This window comes from Lepisma saccharinum, chromosome 3 (assembly GCF_977018435.1).
Source record: "Lepisma saccharinum chromosome 3, izLepSacc3.1, whole genome shotgun sequence".
Taxonomy (NCBI): Eukaryota; Metazoa; Arthropoda; class Insecta; order Zygentoma; family Lepismatidae; genus Lepisma; species Lepisma saccharinum.
The window spans coordinates 119202041-119229768 of NC_139231.1; the positions used below are offsets into that span (position 1 = coordinate 119202041).

A 27728-nucleotide genomic window follows, 5' to 3' on the forward strand; every position below is an offset into this window, starting at 1 on the left:
CATCAGCCTCCCTTGACATTAGGTAAACTATTTTGCATAATTTGTTTGCAGTGAAGAGTGAAAATGTAGACAACTTTAAGGATAAATCCACAGAACATGAACAGCAGCTATTACATTCGCTCATTTTGTTTATGAGCAGAAGTAACTGCAAGTATTTAGAATATTCTCTACACTTCAGAAAGTTCTTTCATAGGTGAGTTTCTTTATCTGCACCTTCACTCTCCCTGTTGTGACCTCCCATTTAGACAGAAATCTGGGACACTGATGTCATCATGCAAATTCCATCTGCATCTGCGTCAAAGGTCAACACTTCCCAAGTTTTGGGAACGAAAGGGAGTTTAATTGCTTCGGCCGGGGGTGGAATATACTGTAGGCACTGTGATTGAATATTGTGCATTTTTTTGTGTGTTATATAAATATCTGTATCATCTAAAGCAGTATGGAGTGTGTAAGGGATGATTTCAGTACCAGTCAATTAACACTTCAAGAGATGTTTTAAAAGATATAGAAAAATGTAGTATTTGTATAGTAAATGATATTTATAAATGTTATACAACTTATCGAGTCTCCAGACACACACACATAATTTACCCTCATTTAATACTGTTATTTTAATAAAAATGGATTTTGTTTACAACCCCACCCCCCTGATAACCCATGAGCCCCCTCCCTGCCCCTGGAGATCAATTCTAGCTACGGGCTTGACTACTGGAGCAAGTAAAACCAAGCAGTGGCAGAGGACACAGCAGACAATCCAGTAACAGTAGCACAATTAGCAGCCTTCCGTGTAACAATGTCCATCAAGCTGATAAGTGCAAGCTCTGATATGATGGAGACAGTGGTCACCGAAATTAATAGAACAAAAATAAACCATTATGTAAATACATTTCATGCGTATATTAATATCTCACTGTATCTAAAGTCCCATAACATGACAAAGTCCATAACAATACTGGCAATAATGTATAAAAAAGTTAGGAATCTAACTAACTAACTCTCTGGCCTTCTTAAACCCGAAGGTTCATGGCTGCAGCAACACAGGCCTTCCATCTTTCCCTGTCCTGAGCAAGTTCTACATACTCTTTTCCATCCCTACCGATTTCCCTTAGGTCCATCTCAACGTTGTCCCTCCATCTTCGTCTTGGCCTTCCTACAGGTCTCTTACCATCAGGTTTCCCAACAAGAATCCTGTAAACTCCTCTTTCCTCTCCCATTCGTGCCACATGGCCTGCCCACCTAAGTCTTCTTGATTTAATTATTCTAATAATATCTGGACATGAATACAAATTATGTAGTTCTAAATTATGTAACCTTCTCCACTCACCTGTCTCCTCATTCCTTTTAGGTCCAAAGATTTTCCTAAGGATCTTATTTTCAAATACTCTCAATTTATGTTCCTCTTTCAATGTAAGGGACCAAGTTTCACATCCATATAATACTACAGGCAAAATTACTGTTTTGTATATTTTAACTTTTAGTTTCTTAGATATTAAACGAGAAGACAAAAGTTTATGAAGAGAGAAGTAACATGCATTTCCTGAATTAGCCTACTTTTTATTTCCTCCTTAATATAATTTTCATTTGTTGATATTACTCCTAAGTATTTGAATTTGGTAACTGGTTCAAATGAGTTGTTATCAATAATTAGATTTTGATTATTACCTAACACTTGGTTTCGGCCTGTAAGCATATATTTAGTTTTCTCTTTGTTAACTTCCAAACCCATCTCTTTAGCAGTTTTTAAAAATATTTTAGCATTATTCTTAATTGTATTCACATCATCCCCCAGTAAGTCTACATCATCTGCCCTAACAACTGAGTTACACCATTTAATTTTAGTCCTTCCTTAGTTAGGAATCTATTATTAAAAATTACATATCTGCCGTTTATCCAATCTATACATACTGTAGTATCCCCCCAAAAAAACCTGGCTTCGTGCATTTTAAAAAATACAAACACACATGTAATTTTACACAGTATATTTATCAATACAGTTTCACAATACATATTTTATCAAAGTACTGTAAAAAAACTATATTTACATTAATACTTCCTTGAACACAATTCTATAAAGTAATACAATCTACTATTTTTAACAACAGAAATGTCAATCCGAAGGGATTATACTACAATATCTTTGATGTTTATATACATGCAACAACTTATACACATAAATTTATGAATACAAATAAATGACATCAGCAATTATCATCACTAGAACATACTTTAAAATCAGAAACTAAGTACTTCTCCATACATGCTGACTTTTCTTAACATAAATATATTTGAAAATTTTACTATTTTTTCTTTACAAAAAGGCAAAAAGGAGCACAAATGTTGATTGCATTGTTTGAAAACAAAAAATAAAGGTCAACGTATCTTTATGTCTACAACTTAAATGTTGTTTGATACACATTATCAGGAAGAACAAAGAAAATAAAGAAAAAAACTACACTTTTTCCCCCTTCATGTTCCTTAACACTGAAACAGCATTATGCGTCACATGCCAGTATTTCTTACCATGGAGTCAATGGACCAAAACACTTTCACAGCAAGGTAGTCTAACAAACACAAAAATGATAACTATATGAAAGAGGACATGAATGACAAAATAACTGTGTGTGAATGATGAACAGGAGCTACTGAAGCACTGCAAAATGTCCACATGAGATGCCAACTATTAACCTTCCTAACGATAAGCGAGGTCCAAGTGAATGCAAACTCTTATTTTTTTATTAAAATACATGAGAAAACAGCATGTTTAGAAGATGTACCACTTTTCTAGCGTTGTAATTGTACTTTGCTGCAAGATTAATAAATAATGTCTTGCAATAAGCAATTAATTTTAATATTAAAATGTAATACATGTATTGGGACAACCAAAAGAAAATAGTTGTCAGCTATGTCCAAGAGAGACAAAGATAAGATTGAAGTGTGAAACTTCGATGAGTTTAAAGGATGGACCAATATTAAAATTTTGGTCAAAAACGAGAAAGTACCAATATAAAATTTACCAAAACTGATAACAGATATTCTAAAGATCTGATAAAAAAAATCCAAATGGTCTTTACAGAACCTGAATGGTTCACAGACTTCCTTAACTTTCCGTTTGGCACTTGAGGTACCTGTGTCCTAACTGCACATGAGTGCTTTTGCGTAGCTAAACATGCTTTCTTTGTCTTTGTTCAAATATGTAGAAAGAAAAACATCGAAGTGTTGAAAGGCATTGCACACAGCAGATTCAGATGTTTTATAGAAGTGGGTACGTGAGAAAGGGGAGAACACATAGGTATGTGTTAGTGACGAAAGTGAACATGAAAGGGACCTCTTGACCGAAAGTGCACATGACACTGCTTCAGTCGTTACCTATATAGGCATGTGGGGGACAACTATAATTGTATAATGTAACAGTATGTTACAGAAAATGATGGATCGAACACAGGGTTAATAATAAACGTATTTTACTGCAATGTGGAAGAAGGTGCGTATTTAGACACCTACTATAAAAATAAAAGGGTGGCATGGAGATTACATGTTTATATCCACAAAAAAATATAACCAAATGGCAGAATATTGCACTGCAAGATATTTGTAGCTATATCAGATTGGTAAAATTATCAGCTCTAAAAGCTGCAAGTGTAAAACTGAATAAAAACTTATTTGCATAAGTCACTCTAAGACTAGGAAAAATGAACTAGATCTGAAATGTAAGAACTAAAAATGAAGTTTTATTTTTTAAAATTGAATTGGTATCTATTAATGGCAGCAGAGGCCTAAATTACCTTTACTACTATATATTCCATGTTCAATAATATTAAACATTGAATAAATCACCACACAAAATGATTATCATTTAAATTATTGTGTGTACTTACATAATTCCATCATACCATAGCATTAGGAAGGTAAATAAGATTTCCTGTATATTATCCTAATATGTACGTGTTTGCAGTCTTTCATAGGCAGCATAGAAAAGAATTTGGTTACACAGTACATACAAAATATCAATTATTTTTGCCGACTCGTTTAGAACATTACTACTTCAGTTTTCTCAACAAATCACATGGTCGATTGTGAACAAACCCATGCACATAAAAACAAGGACTTATTAATATATTGATGTCCCAACTACACTGCAGACCATCCTAAAGGAGCTCTCATCTGCAAATAGCTATTTCAGTGTCAAAGAATTAAGAGATAAAATCACAACACACACCTTATTTTGCCTTCCAAATATCCAGGCTGGCCTTGGTCCTTCTTCAGAGATGGAAGGAAAGAAAAATGTTGTGGAAGGGCTAACACATGTTTAAAATAGTTTCAAAAAATGATTTTTAAATATCAAACCAATTACATTTTACACTACATCTTAAAAAAATGAATTTGAATTAATTATTATTTTTTGTTTACTGTTTTAACCCATCCTTAGGAAAATCTTTGGAGCTAAAAGGGATGACGAGACAGGTGAATGGAGAAGGTTACATAATTTAGAACTACATAATTTGTATTCATGTCCAGATATTATTAGAATAATTAAATCAAGAAGACTTAGGTGGGCAGGCCATGTGGCACGAATGGGAGAGGAAAGAGGAGTTTACAGGATTCTTGTTGGGAAACCTGATGGTAAGAGACCTGTAGGAAGGCCAAGAAGAAGATGGAGGGACAACATTGAGATGGACCTAAGGGAAATCGGTAGGGATGGAAAAGAGTATATAGATCTTGCTCAAGATAGGGAAAGATGGAAGGCCTGTGTTACTGCAGCCATGAACCTTCGGGTTTAAGAAGGCTAGAGAGTTAGTTAGTTTTAACCCATCCACAACATTTTTATATTCTTCAAATCTTGAAGGACAGAGGTTGGTTTTAAAAATTCAAAAGACAAAACAAGGTGTGTTGTGATTTTTTATCTTTTTAATGGCTATTTTAGTGGCAATGATTATTTTTTTTTAAATTCAGCATGTATTGAAACAATATTAATACTGTTTTCTCTTCATTGAAGATGTAGCAGAACAAATAGTAGTGTGGGTATAGAGTATGAAAAATGTTAAGTAATATGGATATCTCTGTATTAAAAGTACAAAATTCCTAGCTGCAGTTAGATCTGCTATACATTGGAAGTAGTAGTTTTTTGTTCTCCATTTATATTTAAATCAAAATATGGTGAATGTGGGAAAAATACATGGTATAAGTTTCAAAATCCATGAATTTTTTATAATTCTAACAATCATTGTAATGTCTTTGAAAGGAATAAAGAAAATAGTCACCAAGTTGACCCAATTAGCATACTCCTGCACTATTAACTAACCTGCCTGCTTATGCAGAAAGACAACTGAACTTGCCACACTTATTTCCTTACATGTACTAAAAATTAACCATAAAAACAAAAACAAAAACCCAACCTTGAGACTTTCAGCAAGTAATCAAACTAGATCATACTACATTACACCCGTTATCACAGTTGTGTGTTACACTATTGGAATGCTTGCTGTTAATAAAGCCTATTTTCCAATCTAAATTAAACCTCATCTAATTTGCATGGTAACACTTACAAAATATCTTATCAAATGAACAGTAAGCTCTCTCAGATTCTACCATATCTTTAATCTTTCCTTTCCTAATCAGTTGTAATAAACTGAGGAATATGCAACATACTATTCACTTGATCAACTCTCATACAAAGTTTCAACAAAAGTGTGCAGTACAACTTGCTGCTGGCCCAAGCAACTGAAACCTATTGTTTACTTGGCTGGCCGACATGCCAAATATCCCGGCTGAACCTTATGTTTGGATCTCTGTAATCAGCACATGTGTCTAGAAGCCTTTTACGATCATCGTAAGTGTTTTTCTTAGGGCTGGCCTGGTCTTCAAAGCCACTGTCGTATATAGTCTGACACCATCCAATATTCAGAAATTGCTCTGGCACCATGTGTCCCATTGTCTGTAATATTAATTACAAAAAAATATATTAAATAATTGCCTCAACATTTTAAAGCAGAATTATTACTAGCCAACATTTCAAACAAATGTAAAAACAGAATAATATAGTAAAAAGTGTGTTAAGTAGAAAAATACAGGGGCCAGTTTGTTTTCATATTCCACCATTTAAAGAAAGAATGAATGGACTCACAGTTTTCAAAATTCCAAATATTAGAGTTTTATATGAGACGTCACACAACATACACTATGATTAAAACTCCACACCTAACTTTTAAAGCTTTTTGTTGAACAAGGAGGTATGTAAAAGTTAATAACAAAAAAGAATAAGTATCGATTTCAGTACACTAGATGTATAAAATGTAAAATAATACAAAAAACAGTTGTACTGGATATTCACTTATCTGGTGGGGCCAGTAGAATAGTCTACCCAGTGATATAATAATACTCTGGAATAAAATTGGTTTATTAGTTTATCATAGTTATTTTATAATAATAATCATAAGCATGATAATAATAATAGTAGTCATTATTATTTATATTTTTATCAATGGCATGTTCCCAACCATAATTTACATAAAAGTACCTATATTGGCTGGCTAATCAACAAATAAAACAGTAGATTACCTGTTATTCTTATTACATACTGAAATTCCTGGCAGGCAAATAAGCATGCACTTTTCCAAGCTGTCAACTTGTTGATGCCAGTAGAACAAAGGTAATTCGATGATGCCTTTTAACTCACCTGCCGAGCACTAGCTTCCTCTTCATCAGCATCTTTCACCAACGACAGATAAATATTTACACCATCCCTAAAGGCTTTCATCATTGCATCTGTGACTTTATTTCTCAGTTCTGGTAGGAACACAACCCGCTTTATTGCAGCCTGAAGGTTTTTATGCTGCAATGGTCTCTCTTCCCAAATTTTCATATCCTTCTGAAAGGGAAATATATATGGAATGGTGACTGAATAATAAATAAATAAAAAAAGTTAGAGCAAGCAGCCAAATAAGCACCAAAATAGAAAAGATAAGTCATTAAAAAGGTACTATAAATAAAAAATCACCAAAATAGGCAATTACCATGTACTGGTTAATAATTTTCTTAGTAACTTTCACACTTGTTTTCTATTATATTTTTCTTATTTTTGGTTTGCTCTTCTGTTATTTTGGCTAATAGTGATGACGATGAATGGTTCACATATCTGTAGAAACAGGATGACACGTTTGTCATTTGGCCACATGGACAACCAGCATTACATTGTTTCTTGGACTTCCTGAACAAACTGCATTCAAATATCCAGTGCACCACGGAGATAGATGATGATCGCTGCCTCACATTCCTTGAAAATCCTAATCTGCTGCAAACCAGATGGCACCCTTGGACATGGTGTGTGCAGAAACCCCACCCACATTGACTTGTACCTAAATGCCAAGAGCTTCCATCACAAAGCGCAACGCCTCGCCGTTCTGAACGCTCTAGCCCACAGGGCAGTAACCATTTCTGACCAGGAGAATCTACAATCAGAATTCACTCGCCTCAGAACCAGTCTACAGCAGAATAGATACATCATCACAGATATCAACAGGGCGATCAAAAAGGCAGTTTCATTTCAGCAGAGACCAAGCACAGACAATAGTGTGGCCCTTAGAAGGGCAGATTCTTCACAGCCAAGAGAAGCCGAACATCAGGACGAGGCCCTTACAAGGAACGATACTGCACAGCACAGCCCCTCTACCAGTATCAACACAGAACACGAAAGCCCAACTGTAACAGTTTTACCATTCATAGGACACACCTCCGGGAAGTTAAGCAGAATTCTAGCCAGTCACGGGGTGAAGACCATTCACAAGCTACCACTAAAAACCAAGGCCCTACTCCGTTCAGTCAAAGATGACCTTGAACTCCGCATTCCAGGAGTATATTGAATACCGTGTGAGTGTGGGACACCATACATAGGCCAAACGGGACGTACCATTGAGCAGCGACAGAATGAACATCAACGTAACATCCGATTATTCCAACCAGAAAAGTCAGGACTTGCAGAACACAGGATTTTATTTGCCGACACCAAAATAATAGCCAAATGTGCCGGTTACTGGGACAGACGGGTAAAGGAAGCCATAGCCATTTCACGGGAAAACACCAATCTCAAAAGGGATGTGGGACTCCAGCTCAGTCACGCATGGAACCCACTCCTCCGTAAAAACAAGACACCAGCCAATGAGAACACCAGAATCCCAAATGCCCAAAAGGAAGACAGAGTCCAAACTCCACATTATAGTAATTTATATTAACCTACACTGTCTCCATTTCTACATTCCCTGAAGATGAGAGCAATGTATGCCCTCAAAACGTTGGAAGCTAACTCCAATTTAACCTGGATGGTAACCCGAGAACACTTGTTCGAATCGCGTCGCCAGGAAAGTTACAACTCCTAAAAAGAATCATGTATTCATTACCTGACTTGTGTGCAGTTAATATCACTATCATTTGTATAAAAACAGCTGTCATCCCAAATAAATTAATGGCAATTTGTTTTTTTAAATGGATTATTTATTGAGCAACAAAAGGTTGTTAGGTCCAGGTGATGAAAAATAATATCCCTGACCATAATTTACATGTGCATTATTATTAGTAGTAGTGGTATGCTTAAGTTTTCCCAGGTACTTAATGCAAAGCTATATGTTCACAATCTGTGTTAGTTCTGTAGAAATAAATCAAATTTGTATTATACAATAGCAACAAGTATTTTGCTTATTTCATTTTGCACTTGGTTAGTCCCCCACCCTAAATACATCCTTAGAAATAGTATGTTTCATGTAGTTAGTTAAGCCAAGCGTCAAGTTAACTTTGCAGCAGGTTTTCGCATATGTAGATCCAAAAGTGCACACAGAATATAGTTCCACTGAGACAGGTTCTATTCCGACACCAACTGCATACTTGCAAGAAAACAGTTATTTAATTTGTAAAATACAGACAAAATAATACATCCATTAGCAGATATGTACTTGATCGGTTGCAATCACTGTGCAGACGAACTTGGATCCACACATTCGCCAACTGGAGTTTGTATTGTGCTGAGGAATCGCTGAAGCCAAAGTGCAAGTCGAGCAAGACTGAATACGTTGCAGAGCGCGTGGAATCCATGATACCAGTGTTGCACATCCCACTATTTTAACCCTATGTTTATTGTGATTAATAATCATGCTATACAGCAGCGAGAATGGCTGAATCGAGGTCTCCTGTTCAGCGAGTGTTATTGGTGGCTTCATCCGAAGGGAAAAGCTCTTCAAATCAAGCGAGTTATTTAAAATGCATAATCCTCCTTATGGAAACAAGATCAAAGTAAAACAGGGCGTGAGGTGATTTGCCGTCAATGTGCGAACGAACTGTATCCCGGATGTTGAATGATTTGCGGTTTGAGTTTAGGAAGAGGAAACAATTGTTTGTTGTTTGATGACAAAAGAATGTCTGCGGTATTAAAAGATACCCCCGTGAGAAGAAACATTTGGACCAGACGTGCTTTAACTCTGTAAGGGGAGGAACAGGGTGGGGGCATACATTGAATTTTTTTTATATACCACCGTGCAAAACCACTGCCAGGGCTGAAGAAACCGACGAGAAAGGGAGAGGGGAAGGGGGAGGCTTATTGTTTCACCCACTGGCGGCAATGAAGTCTTGTTGAAGGTGCATATTTACTGTTCCGTGCAAAGAAAGGGAAGGGTAATTAGCAAGAAATGGACAGACCAAGATTTGAATCCTGGTTTAGTGAAGTGATTCATAAATTGAAACCAGAGTAATAGCAGCAGACAATGCACCTGATTGTATATATCACCAATAACAAATCATGCTTCTTTTGCTGGTATAACTTGAAGTGCGTGTGTCTTACAGTAACGGATGTATTGCAAACGAAGTAACCAAGTTTTTCATAAATGTATTTTTTTATAAACCAAAAACAATAATTTATCATTAAATTCAAGAGGGCCTATCGTTGTTTACTCATATCTTTGTTTATTTTTATTTTTGCGTGCTCGAAATATACACACATGCTCTCATATTTCGAAGATATTTCACATTTATATTAAGTAATGACACATTTTTTAAATAATTTATGCGCCGAAAGTACTTCTTAAATGTTATGTTTCAGGAGACAAAAAAAAAAAATGCATTCCGCTTGACATGCATGCGGGTTTTGATGTGTTGTGCAGTTGGCAATACTGTGGATTTTCTCAGTGTCTGCGATGCAAGCAGCTCGGCGGTTGAGGCAAGACTGGCACGGGAGATTCTGAGCTCAGTTCTCGCGCGGATTGATACATAAAACCTGCTGCAAAGTTAGCTTGACGCGCGGCTTAGTTAGTTCTTTCTTTCCTTCTAAGTTTGAATTAGCCCTCTCAGATTTGTGTTCAGAACTGCTGGGGGTGGTTAATCTTGCATACAAGAAAGGCATAGAAAGGAAACTTATCAGAAGACCTGTGAAGCAAAAAAAATTAGTTAATTCATGGGATTATCTTCAAAAATTAATATTGTGTGATCGTGGAAGAATATTATTTGTTCTATTAATGGAGACGATCCTTTCATGCAACCTGGTTTATTTCTTTACATAAAAGAGAGAAAAATATTTTTATTCCGAAGCAGGAAAACAATTAAGACAAATATTGTTTTCAAAAGTCTTACCACCATGTATCCTTCTCTAATTCGTGGGTAATATACATAATGTGTTGGAATTCCTAAATATTCTCCACAGCATGACTGCAAACTTCTAACATACTTGGGGTATTCTTCATACTTCTGGCGTTGAACAATGACATCTCCCACCTGAAAAAAATTGGACGTTAAAATATTTGTTTCACTAATATACTTTTGTTTTGTTCTATCACAAATCTGTAATTACACATGGTAGAGATTGGATGGAGTACAGTCAATATTACATAGATAATACCTGTGACTAATCAAGATACAAGTACAGCATGGAAATAAAAGGGAACATATGGCTACTTACATTTTGGGTATATTGTATTCTCTATTACATTTTGAGTATATGGTAGTCTCTATCATTTGAAATTTTTTATTTCCTAGGCTGTGTGTATAACAATTATACACATCCTATTGAAACAAAGTAGTTTCAAACATATATTTGTTTTCAAAGGAGCCATGTATAAGAATGATACACATTGCTTGCAAGTTGTGTATCCATCTAATACATATGGCCTGCAACAGGAGACACCAAGTGTATCAATTTGATACACATGGCAGTTAAAGTGTTAAAAGAGAATTTTTTACTGTCAATGTTATGAAGGAATACCCAAAGTGGTGGAGGAAGTATCAAGATATTTTCTAATATTTTTGTATTTTGATTAGAGGAGGATGAATGTTACAGTATATGGGAGAAAAACAAAGAAACATCCATCCAATAGCAAGGTAGATTATAAACAAACAAAAAAGATTCTTGGCATTCCATACATAGAAGATACATGTAATTATTTGCCTCTACCAGCTAAATAGCAATAGAAATAAAACAAAGTGTATATTTGAAGGGAAAAAGTTTACACATCAAGTTTCTGTACAATTAAGGAACTTATTCCTCTTGTAGTTTACAGTTATTACAAGCATTTGAACACATTTTTTTCATTTAACGTTTCTACAATGCAAGCAATGTGTACATACAAGAAGAATTAAGGAACTTACCTGTGTATCAAATACATTACGTAAGCGGACTTTAAATTTGTGGTACAGACAATCAGATGCTAATCTGCAATCATGGAACACTTTTACTATGTTCTCACTCTGGAAAACTTCTCGAAGCCCTCTATCAAATACTTCCATGCCAAGTGCAAGAATGTCGAACAGTATCACATGTTTTGATGTTGCAATATTCACCCAACACAGCTTGCCCATTCGACCAACAATGACCCCTTCCAAAGCAACACCAATCACACTTTCATCCAAAACTTCTCTTATCTGAAAAAAAATATTCATAATATCAATTAACATTGAAGAATATGCATTATTATTCTCCATATATTCATAAACAACACATTGATTCTATTTTAGCAGATAGCATTTCCCAAACATCTCATTTGCATCATCAAACACAATGGAATAGGCAAAATACGATAGTACACAATGCAAGTGTTTTTCCTCATCCAATAGGTCTGATGATGGAAGCAAGAAGTTTGTGAAATTCTACCAGTTATAAAATAATAAATATGAAGTGAATAATAATAATGTATTTTCCACCACCAGACATGAGACAATTTCTTGTATCAAATTGAAGATGGATTTGATTTTTGTTATTTAGCATTGCTTTTCTGCTACTTTTGGCTAATCGCAATGCTGAGGATGAAATTGATAAAGGGACACTCACAAAGAACATCCATGCTCAGGCATGGATTTGAACTGGGACCCCTTTCATCAATGGACACTGCTCTGTGGTAGAGTGGTTAGAAGAAGAGACATTAGGAACAACCATGTCTGTTCATATTTATTATGTGCGAATTACTCACAAGATTAACAATATAAATTACAATTTTTCTTATGTTTTTTTTGCGAGTATGATACGTTTTCTTCAATTACGACGTTTCGAGAGATAACTTCTCTCTTCTTCAGGTTTCGGTGTTATAAGCAATTCATAAAATCATAGCTTCGTCAAAATATTTCTTCCATAGTCAACAGAATCAAGGGTTACGTGAAATGTGAGCGGGGAAAAAGTATAGGAAGATCGATTACACACTCACAATTTACGTGCTTTAAAGGTTTACGTAAGTCAAAACCTATTGTGCTTTAAAGGTTTACCTAAGTCAAAACCTATTATACAAACTTATTTGTCCTCCTGTATAATTTTTTTTAAAAAACTGTAAAAACCTTTAAAATTCTAAAAACTGTTCACTATTTCACAGTCAAGTTGTCTGCAACGAGCTTCCCTTGCGAATGTGGAAGCAGTCGAACCGGCTCTCTTTTGTTCATCATTTCCCCTGCCTCCCCTCCTAAAATTGTAATTTATATTGTTAACCAGTGGCGCGCCTAGGATTTTCGAAAGGAGGGGGTTAGGTATACATTTTTTAGTAGTCAGCCCTCATTTTGCCATATTTCCTGCATTTGATGTTATTTTTTTAGGAATACTGTGCCAAAGGGGGGGGGTATCCCCCCCCCCCTTGGGCATGCCACTGTTGTTAACCATGTCTGTGCCAGGACTTTGAATTGAATTGACTTTATTGCTGAGCGAGGTTCAGCTGTTGCTGGTCTACCACCTAAGCCCAAAAAGTACATATTAAAATTAAAATAAAATAACATTCAAGATTACAAAGAAATTGAACAGGAAAGTACAATAAAATACAAAAGGAATAAAATCCCACACAATAGAACACATTAAAATAAGAATTAAAATAAAATTCAAGAATACAAAGAAATTAACCAAAAAATTACAATAGGAATAAAATCATATCCAATGGAACAATTTTAGCAGTGAATTAGATAATAAAATAATTGAAGTCGAGGAAGTTGAAAGTAAGATAAAAATAATTTCTGGCAACTCACAGTATTTTTCATTGCTGATATGTTGATTTATCTTGCTTCTAATCGTTGATCAGTGATTCATGGAGCATATTGCAAAATGTCTGAAATTTTGATTTTTGGTTAATTTGGTAGTGCATTCCAGGCCTTGGGTGATGCATAACTGAAAGAGGCCTGATAAGCTGAAGTTCTGCAGCGAGGTAAGTTGAAACTATCAGTGTTTCTGGCTGAATGCGAGTGAATTTTGCTTCTGAAGTTTAACCTTTTGAGACCCAAGGCCTTTTTCACATGTAAGCCTCTCTGTCCCGAGCCGATTTTGAGCAAAATGCAGAGTTTCAATTAAATGGGTGTAGATCGGAGACTAATTGCCCTAGAGAGATGAGTGATATACCGTTGTACGCAAAATGAACCAGAGATTCAGACTATATGAATTTATGCAAATTCGGCGTATATGTGGCGGGGGGGAGGGGGCTTACTCTCAAAATTCCAAAATTTCGGAAAAAAAAAATTGGTTCCCCCACCCTCCCCCCAAGAAAAAAGTACATGACAGTGTCGACATGCACATGGAAATGATTGCTGACATGTAAGGAACACAAAAATATTTGCATTATTATCATATGACCAATGTAACTTGAGTTGTACCCCCAAAAGGAATGGTCGGCACGCCACTGATTCAAGCTTCAAAATGCAGCGGTACGTTGAAATGACTATAGCTCAGAAACTAAATGCCCTAGAGATATGAAAGATATACCGTTGTACGCAGAATGAATCACAGATTTAGACGATATATAATTTATGCACATTCGGCATATATATGGAGGGGAAAAGGGGGGAAATCCCCTGAAAATTCTTTTTCTTAAAAAATGGGGTTTCGACTCCCCGCCCCCCCGAAAAAAAGAATATGAAAAGTTCAAAATGCACATAGAAATTATCGCTGGCATGTAAGAAACAAAAAAATATTTGCATCATTGTCGTATGACCAATGTAACTTGAGTTGTACCCCCAAAAGGAATGGTCGGGATGCCACTGATTCAAGCTTCAAAATGCAGCGGTACCTTGAAATGACTATAGCTCAGAAACTAAATGCCCTAGAGCAGTGTTCCGCAACCGGTGTGCCGCGGCACACTAGTGTGCCGTCACAAGGTGAAAGGTGTGACGCGAAATTTTACCTACTATTGTAATATTGTAAAACATTAATTGCCGATTTTAAGTAAGAAGGTGTTTGTTTATTCTTGCTGATAACTGTTATATTTTCATAGAAATTAAATGTAATTTATTAACTCAATATTGTTATAGTTAGCTCATTTTATGTGTATTCTCACCTGTTATATTGGCCCGGTTTGATGGGTTACAGGCGGCAAGCTTTGTGTTCACCTTTTAGCGGCCCGCACCAATCATACAATAGAGCTATTCAAGCGAGTTGTTTATTTGTAACACTGCATCTTTTGTGTACGGCTGGCTGTTTTGTGCCTGTTTGTGGGCGCTTCTTAAACTTTATTGCTCTTTTCCTTCGCCGAAGGACCCACACATTGTCAGACAACAATTACAGTATTTCAGTTCAGTTCAATCACAGCTGTGCTCTGCAGTAGTGCGAATATTGGATTGCTACACCAGTCTTACTATTTTATTTTTTCGATATGGATAAGTTCCTTGTACGGAGTGGTCCGTCCTCGAGTGCAAGTAGTGAAACCATCGAGCCCGAAAAAAAGAAACAGAAAGTAGTTCACCGGCAATATAGTGATAACTATTTATCTTACGTTTTTTTTTTTTTGGTGTGGTGACAAAACATGCCCAATCCCTGAGTGTGTTGTGTGTAGTGAAAAACTCAGTAATGCTGCTATGGTTCCCAGCAAATTAAAACGACATTTGTCAACAAAACATTCCTCTCTGTTAAGTCAAGATGTGAATTATTTTCGTCGGTTGTTGGAACAAAATAAAAAAAAACAAGTGACGCTCATGACTACGTCGGTACGTGTTTCGCAAAAAAGTACAGGAAGCTAGCTAAGGTAGCTGAACTTATGGTAAAGGCAAAAAAACACACACAGTAGCAGACACGTTGTTAATGCCCGCGTGTAAAGAAACGGTAAAAATAGTCCTGTGTTCAGAAGCTGCTACTGAAATTTCAAAAATTCCTCTCTCTGCTGACACAATCAGCCGCCGAGTTAGTGACATGTCCAGTGACATCGAAGACATTATGAAGGAGAAAATAAAGAGCAGTCGAAAGTTCTCACTTCAGATCGATGAGTCCACCGAAATTGGCGGTCACGCACAACTTCTTTCCTACATAAGGTATGTTAATGTGGATGTAATTGCAAGTAATTTCTTATTTTGCAAAGAACTACCCGAGCGAGCAACCGGTGAAGAAATATTTCGTACGACTAATGAATATGTGGTCCGTACTGAATTAACATGGGAAGACTGCGTTAGTGTTTGTACAGACGGAGCCGCTTCTATGACAGTTCGAGTGAAAGGATTCGTGGGTAAAGTACGCGAAGTAAATCCTAACTTACGAACCGACCATTGTCTCATTCACCGCGAAGCCATTGTTGCTGAGTCTTTGCCATCTCCTCTGAAAATTGTGATGGACGAAGTAGTAAAGGTCGTGAACTTCATCAAATCGCGACCCCTAAATATGCGACTTTTTAACGTTTTGTGTCATGAAATGGGATCAGAGCACACTACACTTCTGCTACATACAGAAGTACGATGGTTATCTCGAGGTAAAGTGTTAACGCGAATGTTTGAACTTAAAGAGGAGGTACTTTCATTTTTTACTATTGAGGAGCGTGAGTATGCGGATTTATTTGCAGATGATGAATGGTATCTAAGTTGGCATATCTTTCCGATATTTTCGTACACTTGAATGAACTAAACAGAAAAATGCAAGGTAGAAACGAAAATATTCTGACTAGTATGGATAAGATTGAAGGATTTATTAATAAGATGAACTTGTGGATACAGGCAATTGAAAATGGATCGTGTGAGATGTTCCAAACTGTATGGCCCCTTGCTGACGATAACAAGGTGTTGATGGACTTAATTAAAGAACATTAGTACTCTTGCAGCAGACTTTCAAAAAACATTTTGGAGAGAGCGTTGAAGATTTTGACTAGGTTCGTGATCCATTCAGTATGGATTCGAAATATCTTCCGAAAAATTTACGCTTACAAGAGGAACTGGCAGATTTGAAAGCAGATAGAACATTGAAATCAAAATATTTCGAAGTGCCTTTGGATACATTTTGGTTGTCAATAAGCAGTGAATACCCGGCTATCTCCGAGATGGCAGTTAATGTGTTATTACCATTTTCAACTACTTATTTGTGTGAACTGGGCGTCTCGACGTTGACTGCAGTTAAAACATCAAAGAGAGATTGACTCAAATCCATCGATGAAGAAATGAGGCTTGCTTTGTCAACGATTCCGCCACGAATCAGCCGTCTGTGTGCAGCTAAGCAGGCTCAAGTATCACATTGAAGGTATGAGTAGAGTTATTTACTTTAAAATTCGTATTAGAAATGTGTATTTTCTACAGTGAATTAAAGTTAATAAATTTTTAATAAATGCATAAGTCTATTCATGTTTTATAATAATAATAATAATAACAACAACAACGATAATAATAATAATTGATTACATAATGACGTAATATTTCGTAATTACATTAAGATTCATATGAGTTTGAGGGGACAGACATTTTGGTGTGCCGTGTTGAGTCTAGGCCTGTCTGGGGTGTGCCGTGAGTAAAAAAAGGTTGCGGAACACTGCCCTAGAGATATGAAAGATATACCGTTGTACGCAGAATGAATCACAGATTTAGACGATATATATATATATATATATATATATATATATATATATATATATATATATATATATATATATATATATATATATCATTTATGCACATTCGGCGTATATATGGAGGGGGAAAGGGGGGAAATCCCATGAAAATACTTTTCTTCTTAAAAAATGGGGTTTCGCCCCCCCCCCCCCCCCCCCCCGCCCCCTGAAAAAAAGGATAGGAAAAGTTCAAAATGCACATAGAAATTATCGCTGGCATTTAAGAAACAGAAAAATATTTGCATCATTGTCTTATGACCAATGTAACTTGAGTTGTACCCCCAAAAGGAATGGCCACTGATTCAAGCTTCAAAATGCAGCGGTACCTTGAAATGACTATACAAGGGTCACTATTTATATTTTGAGCCTAACAATGAAAAAACAGGAATTTGGCATTGAAAACTGCTTTATTGTTTTTCGAAGTATTCTCCTTTATGGTCAATACACTTTTGCATTCGTTCGAACCATTTGTCAAAGCAGTTTTTCCAATCTTCTTGAGACACCTCCATAATATGGTTTTTTAACGCATCAACGGCATCTTCCACCGACGAAAATCGTTGTCCACGCAATTTATTCTTGAAATTCAGGAACAAGAAGAAGTCATTGGGTGCCAAATCAGGACTGTACGGCAGATGACCCATCAATTCGATTTTTTGACTGTTCATAAAGTCGGTTGTTAGACGAGATGTGTGACAGCTGGCATTGTCTGATCCGACGGCATTTGTTGTTTTCCGTATTTGACCAAAGACCTCTGGCAAACAAATTGTTGTGTACCATTCAGAGTTGACCATTCTACATTCCTCTAAAGGCACAGTTGCCACATGAACAGTTTTCCCGAAAAAACAGGCGACCATTTGTTTCGATGTGCTTCGAGCGCGAACAACTTTTGTTGGATTTGGGTTCATCTTGAAACACCCATACAGTCGACTGCTCTTTACGTTCCGGCTCATATGCATATATCCATGATTCGTCACCTGTTACAATCTTATATACGTCTTTTGAAGCACCACGATTGTATTTATTGAGCATTTGTTTGCACCAATTGACGCGAGCATCTTTTTGAGTTTTTGTCAAATTGTGTGGGATCCAATGAGAACATACCTTTCTCACAGCTAAATGATCATGTAATATTTTATATATGCTGGTGGAACTAATGCCTATGGTTGCCTCAATCTCACAGTATGTCACATGACGATCTTGCAGTATTAGGTTTTGCACAGCATCAATGTTTTCTTGAACAACAACTGATTTTGGACGACCTTCACGAATCTCGTCGGTGAGAGAATGGCGGCCACGATTAAATTCGTTATACCAGCGTTTCACAGTGGCAAAGGAGGGGGCTTCATCGCCAAATGTGGAAGTAAGTTGATCGATGAACTCTTGTCTTGATAATCCACGTCGAAAATCGTAAAAAATCATCGCACGAAAATGTTCACGAATTAATTCCATTTTATTGTTGTCGCGCAATCTCCAAGGCAACATAAACAACACAAATCAAGCTATTGACAAAACATTTGAAGTACGTTGTTATGGTCAATAATGCCAGACGATTCCGTGAAAAACGTCAAATCGTGCCTAACTTCAATCAGTGTTGCCAAGGCTCAAAATATAAGTAGTGGCCCTCGTAGCTCAGAAACTAAATGCCCTAGAGATATGAAAGATATACCGTTGTACGCAGAATTAATCACAGATTCAGACGATATATAATTCATGCACATTCGGCGTACATATGGAGGGGGAAAAGGGGGAAATCCCCTCAAAAATACTTTTCTTAAAAAAAAATGGTGTTCCCCCCGAAAAAATGTCCAAATGCACAAAATGCAAAATTTATGCAAATTTGGCATATATATGGAGGGGGAAGGGAGAAAACCCCCAAAAATTATTTTAAAAAATTGTCACTTCACTCAAAAAATGTCCTCGCACTTGGGCACAAAACGACACCTACGCACAACATTCACGGACGAAAAGCTAGAATGCAGTGAAAAATGAGTACGGATTCTTGCAGCTGCTTGAAATTCTATTTTTAGACAATGCAGGTTAACCCCTGTCGCAACTTGTGGACACTTGTGCTAAAAAAACAAAGGTTTCCTTCAGCGTGCTTCGAAATTCCATTCTCACAACGCAGATTCAGCAACCAGTCTTCCCCCTCCCCCCACCCCTACCCCTCATGGAAAACTTTCATTTTGACGTCAGATACTGATAAACAAGCTTCCTTCGAAAGCAGTTCACAGACGGGAGTGAAAAGCATTGCTTTAGAACAACAAAGCCGGTATTCCTTTGTCGGCAAAAATTTGACCTTGAAGAGAGACGCAAAAGAGAAGTCCCTTTTCCCGCCTCCATTTTCATGAAGACAAAAAAAATGCAAAAAAACATTTCTGTTAAATACATGTGTTAGGAACAATATAAAAAAAAAATCGAAATTCTAGCCAAAAATAGAAAAGTTATAACGTAAAAACTACGACCTTGACACAGCGTCTCGATCGAGACGTTTGGGACAGTGAGGCTTACATTTGGGTATCTCGACCGAGATGCTTGGGATCCAAAAGGTTAATTTCGAAAAGAGGTAGTTTGGGCTTTTGCTATTAATTATGTTGTGCAGTGTACAAAACAAGTGCAGTTTTCTCTGTCATGGCATGGAGAAAATTCCATGCTCATTAAGCACAGGGAGAATGTACTCACACTTTTTTGTTCTATATACATATCTAATGCATGCATTTTGAACTTCCTGTATTTTTATTGTTATTCTTAGCCCGTAAACAACATCACAATAGTCAAATAGAGGAAAGATAAGAGGCTGTACTATGTTTAAATTAATCTTAGGCGAGAGGAAGTCTACCAGAAGATAGAGGCTTTTTAATATTGAATACGCCTTTCCACATTGTTGTATCACGTGCTCAGACCAATCGAGCCAGTGGTTCATGATCAGTCCTAGGTTTTTTACTGTTTGAGAAAATTTAATACTCTGTATGTGAAGAATTATTTCGCATTTGAATCCATGACCACCAGAACCAAGACTGTGTGTCCAGCACTGAATGTACTTGGCCACCAAGACATTTAGGGAGTTAACCATTTTGGAGTTTAGAGGCACTGGTAACTAAGTAAATAATACCTTAATACTTTACTCACCAGTTCGTTAACTTTTTCACTCAGCACATCCACAATAATGTACTTCTGTGTTAAGGCAGTTAATTCTTCTAATTTCTCCCTTGGAATTTTCAGTCTATCACCTATAAAAACACAATTTTATTATACATTATGTATTGCAACATGCATCCATATTTTTCATGAAAAAATATAAATTCACCTGCATTCGCTGAAAGCATATCACTTGCTGGTGGAATTAGATGTACATAACCCTTCAACTCAAGCACATAGATTTAATTTAATTAAAATATTTCACAATTACAATGAGGCTGGAAATGTCGTACTGCCACACATTTTGCACATTTTTTTTGCGGAAGTTTCCTTAAAAATTGCCTCCTTACAGTTCTTCACAAGTTTGTTTTCACGTAAGAATCGTACATAAAAATTCTTTGTTCTAACATGTACTTATGTTGTGACATTATAACAACACTAATAACACTTGATTGGTTTACTACTTATGACCTGATCAAACTTCACAGAAGTGAATAAGAAATTCTTGTTCAACATAACACACCCACCTACATGAAAGCAAATACACTGACATTTGCGGCAGAAAGATAGGTACCATGAATCTGATCTCGTTGGTATGTTGTTGATCAACCTCAGATTGGAAAGCTAAAAAATTCGCTTTGCACTTGAGTTGAGGGAATATTTGTATCCAATTTCACCGGCAAATGGTCTGCTTCCACCTGACGGTTGTTATGATGCTATTAATAAAATGTCTGTAGTCTTGATCACTAAACAGTTGTACTCAGGTTTGCAGGGTGTCTAACAATAACAAATCCAAAATTCTTGACTTTTTCTGGACCTTATGTCCGCTTTCTTGACCTTTTCCCCCCCCTTTTTATTAACATTTATTTAATCGCTCCATACTCAGGTATAGTTGTATATTAAGAAAAATATATATTTTTATTCAATGAAAAACCCCTACAACAAGGCCTGTTAAGATGAAAATTGAAGCTGAACTTTTAAAATCTTAACCAAAACTCAATACAATTTCAGATTTCCAAATATTCAATTTTATCAAATCTCAGTGCAGGTATATAACAATGTAAATTCACTATACTGTAAAAAATATAAACAATTCTTGACCACAAGCACAATTTCTTGACTTTCTTAACATTCTTGACTGTTAGACTCCCTGCTTTAACATATTATTTACAAGGATAGAGAAGCACATCACATTATGAAACAGCAAGTAGCACCTGGATTGATGCATTCAAAATTGTAATGGGTGCATCAGTCTGAGGCTACTTGTCCACTTTACCCAATGCAGGGATAAAAGTCCCTTAGCAAAAACAAAATTAAATGAAATCAGTGAATTCGAAGAAAAATAATTTGTACTACAATAAATATTACAGAGATGAACCCATTTTCAAAAACAAATTTAAAGGTGTCTAAAAAATTAAATGAGCATGGTATTGAAAAAAGCTGTTGCAAATTAGCACTCAGCATACAGATGGGCAAGGGCATGAGTCCACAAAGGATACTGGACGTGGGTCTAGGTGTCAGAGCCTTATTTGTCTACAACAATGCAGTTTCGGGAGTGTATGTGGAATAGAGGTTCCAAGCTAATCACCCTCCTTACCCCCAAGAAACAGCTTTAAAAAATGCTTTAGTTTTTTTTTCTCAGCCAGGTTTTTGAAAAGAGTACGAGACCACCTAAAATATAATCAAAAAATGGTTTCTCTTTGAATTTCTAAAAGAGTAATTACGAAACAGAGAAGTTAACTCATTCACAACTTACCTGGATACTGTTCATTGTCCACAGTCTTTGGAGGATGTTTGTAAAGTTTAGAAACCATTGTGTCAATGCGAACATCTCCTGTAGGCTTTGGTGGCAAGGCAGGTTTCATAATGCTTGGGTCTTTTTTCGGAATGATTTCTTTTGTTGGCGTTATTGATATGGCTTCCAACATCCGGACTGCAACACAAAATAGAACTTAAGTTTCTCTCTTATAAAATTTACTATAGTAACTCCCCGAATTACGTAAGTAATGCGTTCTTTATGTAGCTTGAATTTTACGTAAGTCGAATTTGTAAATTGCTTAAGTGTAACTTCGTACGAAACTGCAATATTTATTATTATTATATGTATACATATGTATATCATTTACACATTATTATTTTATAAATGAAACATCATGCAGCAGTATTTACTCGGATATAAACTATAAAAGTAATAAAATATATAAAAGAATATAAAAATAAACTGAAATCATACTTTTCAAATAAAAAAAAATGTCTTGCGACAGCTACGTACAGTTGTTACGTAACTGCAAATTTACGTAAGTCGTATATTACACAAGTTACTGTACTTGAATACTATAAAACTGAAATTCTATTTTACCCATCCAATAATCTGAATACTCTCACTTTCAAGTAGACCAGAGCTAAAAGTTTTGAAATAACAAAACCTTGCATGGCAGAACAGCCCTTTTGAGAGCCTGGGCCTGACAAGTGCCTTTTCATTGGCCAACGAGTCTCGTCACTGCTTTTTTCAGACTTTCGAGACCAGAGAAGAAAACCATAAGCTTTGTAGAAATTGGAACAAAATTTGCAGTCTCTGCTACGACTCAAAGCAAGGTCTCTGGTATACCTGCCACTGTTCTGCAGTACTACTGACGCAGCCCTGGTTTCCAGCTCTTTTTTCCTTCTCCCGTTTTAACTTAATTGTTACTAGAAGCAGAAATAAGCAATGGTTCAAAAGCTTAGACAGTAGATTAATGGCACAGTGTACCTGACCCCAGGTTTGAGACCTGGTTGATTTTTGCGGAAATTTCTACATCATACATTTCTTGCATGTGCCAAAATATAAGTTCATTATAAGCATTGTTGAACTATGATAAATTAGGTACAGATTCTCTTATCAGTACATTTTAAAAATAGCAAACGAAGAAACTAAAGTCTGGAACACCTTTTACAATGAATAATACAAAATAATTTAAATGGGAATGTAAAGTGCAGAAGAATGTTGCTAACAATCTGAGTCAACATCAACTAGCTGAAACTTACCATTTCGAATTTCACTCTTGTAGAAGTTCAGTAATCCACTCAAAGGTTTGCCTGTTGGCTGCTGCACAACCTTTCTGAGTGTCAACCTAGTTTTGGCTTCATCGATAAAATGAACTATACCTTCGTAAGATCCAGTGTCAGTCACTACAATAACAGTGTCACCTTTGGCAATATTTCCCTCCATAGTTGTAATCTGCAAGATAAAAATTCCTTTCATGCAAAAAACACTAAGATAAATCAAATTCATAGAGATATTTCCTTTGTGCATAGTTGGAATAAAATATAAAATTTATATGAAGAGATCTTACAACTAATACGTATCTATTTATTTATTTTTCTTACTTCTACATTATCTCTAGACTTAATAGTGACAATCAAAATAAATGATGATTGGATGAACATTCAGTGTCACGTATGAGTCACCAACGCAAATCGCAAATTACAAAATTTAGCCATTTTGTTATTATTAGGGCTCGGAAGTTGATGACTAGGGAACGGAACTTTAGGTAAATAAATGTTTTTTTTTTACTATAAGATAGACCCCCTCGTTTTTGCCAAAATTCTGATCATAGCCTTATATGTCAACACGTCAAATTTTATTTTATATAAAAATACATATTTTACAGTTTTCCCTATGTAAATACATATTTTGCAAATTTTCATTTTAAATACATAAAATCGCTCATTGACTTCAGCTACCTTGAAATCCTTGAAGGAAAAAATGTTTATTCTCCGCACCTCTTTCATATCGAGAGTGTCAGGTTTGTTTTGTCTTTGAACACGCTCGTTGGCAGACTTCTGGCGCCTCGCCTACGATCCTATTGGGGGGGGGGGGGGGATATTACCAATATAAGTCAAGCGTACAACGTAATGCAGAGCTTCGAGAGTGTTTCTGCTTTTGTCATGCTCTGATCCGATGATTGTGCAGCAGTGTGTGTTTTCTCCTGCGATATACCAAAAGTTAAGGCAAGTGTTTCCTCTCGTTTGCAACAGTTCTGTAAAGAATATAAGGATGTGTTTTCAACTGATGGCAAAGTGTTATTTTGCCAACCGTGTAGTAAATCTATCGCAGCTGACCAACATTCGCAAATTACGCAGCATTTAGGTAGCAACAAGAATGTTGTTGCTTCTTCACATTTGAGAGGCAGACAGGCACTTATCGGGCAACAAACTCCATCTACTTCTGGGGAACCGACAAAATTGTCCGCTTTTTCAATGGACTTGTGCAGAGCTTTTGTGTCCGCAGATATTCCACTGTTCAAATTAAAGAACCTTGATTTACGAAACTTTCTCGCGAAATATACGAACTTCAAACTGCCTGACGAATCAACGTTGCGAAAATCGTATCTGCACAGGTGTTACGAGCAAACCTTACAACATATTCTCTCACAATGTGCGCATCAAAATACTTGGTTATGTATTGATGAAACTACAGACTCCACTGGTAGAAAAGTGGGAAATGTGATTGTGGAAGTGCTAAATAATGACAAAACTGTCTCAACGAAAAATTATTTCTAGTGTGTATTGAGAGCTAGCTGGGGCTACACATGTAACGATAGCAAGGCTATTTAACGAAGCACTGCAGCTATTGTGGCCGGAAGGCATAAAATTTGACAATGTTCTTCTCCTCGTAACAGATACTGCAGCTTACAGGAAAAAAGCTGCAATAAGCGTTGCCGTTAGCTACCCCCAAAACGGTGCACGTTACATGTATGGCTCATGCTTTGCATAGCATATGTATAAAGATAACAGTTCTTTATCCCAATGTCGATAAACTGGTTTCAAATGGGAAGAAAGTTTTTATCAATTTGCCTAGAAGAATAGACATTTTTAAACAAAAATGCCCTGAGGTTCCACTTCCCCCTACACCTGTAGTTACGTGATAGGGCACTTGGTTGGATGCAGCTGTATATTATATCCAGAACTTTGAAAAATTTATATCTGTTGTAAATGATCTCGACAAAGAAGAGAAATTCTGCAATAACTGTTGAAGGCTCTCTCCTTAAACGTCGAAATGGCATACATCTCAACAAACCTGTCCTTTTTCTCTAATTCCATATGAAAGCTTGAATCGTCCGCGAACACTTTGGCAGCTTAATTGGGTGAAGTCCGTATAGTAGAAACGTAACTGAAAGAACTCACTGGATCTAACGCACAGGTGCTAATGTCTAAATGTACAGAATTTTTTGGAAAAAAACCAAGGTTTTCAAACTTTGTGCCAAATTGCACATGTTTTGTAAGGTGATGTAAAGGAAGAGCAAGCTTTGGAAAACTTCAGCGTTAGTGACATTTCTTGCTTCAGATATGCAAGAATTGTTTCTTGTAACGTGGAGCGATCTTTCTCATAATATAAGATGCTTTTTAGAGATAATCGTCACAGATTTACAATGGAGAATTTGGAAAAAAAACTATGGTGATCCACTGCAACTCTTCCAAACAATAGCTCACTAAGAGGTAAGCATTTAGAAACTGATTTCAGGTGTTTAAAATGCATGTAATATTTTGTATTTTGTTACCAAATGTTTTTTTATTTTTGTCACATATTTTCCTGTTTCTATCACATATTTTCAACATTTATGACACACAAAAAAATAAATATTTCTGAGTTTTTTTAGCACATATAGTTCCATTCCTTATTGATGACAAATCATATTTTTTCACGGCCTTGAAAACAATGCTAAACCTGATATTAGTCCATTTCCTTTCAGTTAGATCCAGAAAACATTATTTTTATTTTGCATTCTTGGGTTTTCTTTGGCTTTTAGGTAATTTTTCAGTATTTTTTGCTGGTTTTATTGGATTTTTCTTCATTTTTGAGGCTTTATTTTCTCCCTTCTTGTTTAGTGAATTTTATATCCATTTGCTAGCATAACTAACATATTTAAATTTCTTGACAAGGTCCTTTTAGCAAGTTTGCGATTAATCAGAAATATGGTCATGGAGAAGTACATTATTATTTTAACTGAAATTTTGACAATGCATTAACCTTTAGATGCCGAGGCTGATTTTCCAGGTACTTGCACTAATGCCGAGCATGTTTTCAGATGGAAATTAGAAATTCTGCATGCTTCTAAATTAAATTTTATATTTCTGGAACTAAGAACGTTAGAGGTACAAATGATACCTCGTTTTGTTCAGTATAGTTTGAGCTATAATCCTGATGGGAAAAAATAAATTTTCCATAATCAGTTAGAAGAAGAAGAAAAAGTAACATTTTTTTTTTACACGAAATTTGAAGTTCATTGGATCCCCATGCAGGCTACACCAGGATGTGAATTTCCAAAAAGTACCCGCATGATACCTGGTATGTTTGCCATTGATATGGACAAATTTATGTACTTATTTGTAATACTTTAGGAAAAAAAGAATATTTTTTTAATATAGAGCAAAACATCCAACGGCACAAAAAATAATTTCTTATCTTACCTTAACCCTTTCAATTCATCCAAATCACTTTGTTAGTCTGTCATACCCTCCACAGCAACTTACGTAAGTAAACACATGATGCAAGGGCTTAAAAATAGCATGAGCGACAGAAACAAAGCAAATCATTCAACAATACTTCCTTTGTAATCCTACGGTGCAGTTTTGTGAAACAGGAAAGAGCAGTCGGCTGTTTTTCAATCCTTTGCTGGTGGCAGGAGGCTCTTGACTTTCTTTCCCTGCTGGCCCCACCCACGCTTTTGGCACCAGGAATGTCAGAAGGTCGTACTTCTAGTGCCAAAAGTGTGTTTTGAAACACCAAAATTGAGAAACAAGTGATGTTTTCGAAACCAATGAAAATGAATAGAAAAAAAAAATCACAATTTTTCAGACATTGCCCCCCTCCCCCCAAATAGTAACAATGAAATTAAACTTTACTAATTGCTAATTACATACCTCTTAGACTCATGCAGAACTCAAAACATGTATCTTCGATCATTATCCAAGTTACAGTATGTTAAAAAAGTAACATACTACAAGAAAAAGCTGCTTGTGACACCGTCCTTAAGAGAAATACCTACTGTGACACCCGTGTCATGGCCAGTCCTTTAAGGGTTAAATAATTTATTGTGGTAAACATATTTTTCCTCCATCAAACTTGAAATACTTTGTGTGAAGCCTACTTTGAGGTTTCCTTGGTGGCTTCTATTATTGTTTTAATATGTGGTTTTAAAATAAATTTAGTAAAATTATTTTAAACAAATATAATCTGATGAATGTGAAAGTAAAGGTATAGTGCTCCCCTGTGCAAAGCACCATGCCATGAAGGCGTATAGGGGGTGTGGGGGTAATGCCCCACACTTT

General features: G+C 36.1%; 1 protein-coding gene across 1 annotated transcript in view; it reads right to left on the minus strand.

Moving 5' to 3' along the window:
- Nucleotides 1-1964: 1964 nt before the first annotated feature.
- The window catches only part of LOC145985363 (piRNA biogenesis protein EXD1-like), a 28430-nt gene continuing 2666 nt past the window's right edge, over nucleotides 1965-27728 (minus strand). Inside the window, exons 2-8 of the mRNA XM_083119301.1 lie at nucleotides 23442-23634; nucleotides 22174-22350; nucleotides 20409-20509; nucleotides 11617-11889; nucleotides 10606-10746; nucleotides 6674-6865; nucleotides 1965-5932 (exon numbers count right to left, since the gene is read on the minus strand). Coding sequence (XP_082975427.1) covers nucleotides 5726-5932; nucleotides 6674-6865; nucleotides 10606-10746; nucleotides 11617-11889; nucleotides 20409-20509; nucleotides 22174-22350; nucleotides 23442-23625 — 1275 coding nt within the window. The 5' untranslated portion in view covers nucleotides 23626-23634 and the 3' untranslated portion in view covers nucleotides 1965-5725. The remainder of the gene's footprint in view (nucleotides 5933-6673; nucleotides 6866-10605; nucleotides 10747-11616; nucleotides 11890-20408; nucleotides 20510-22173; nucleotides 22351-23441; nucleotides 23635-27728) is intronic.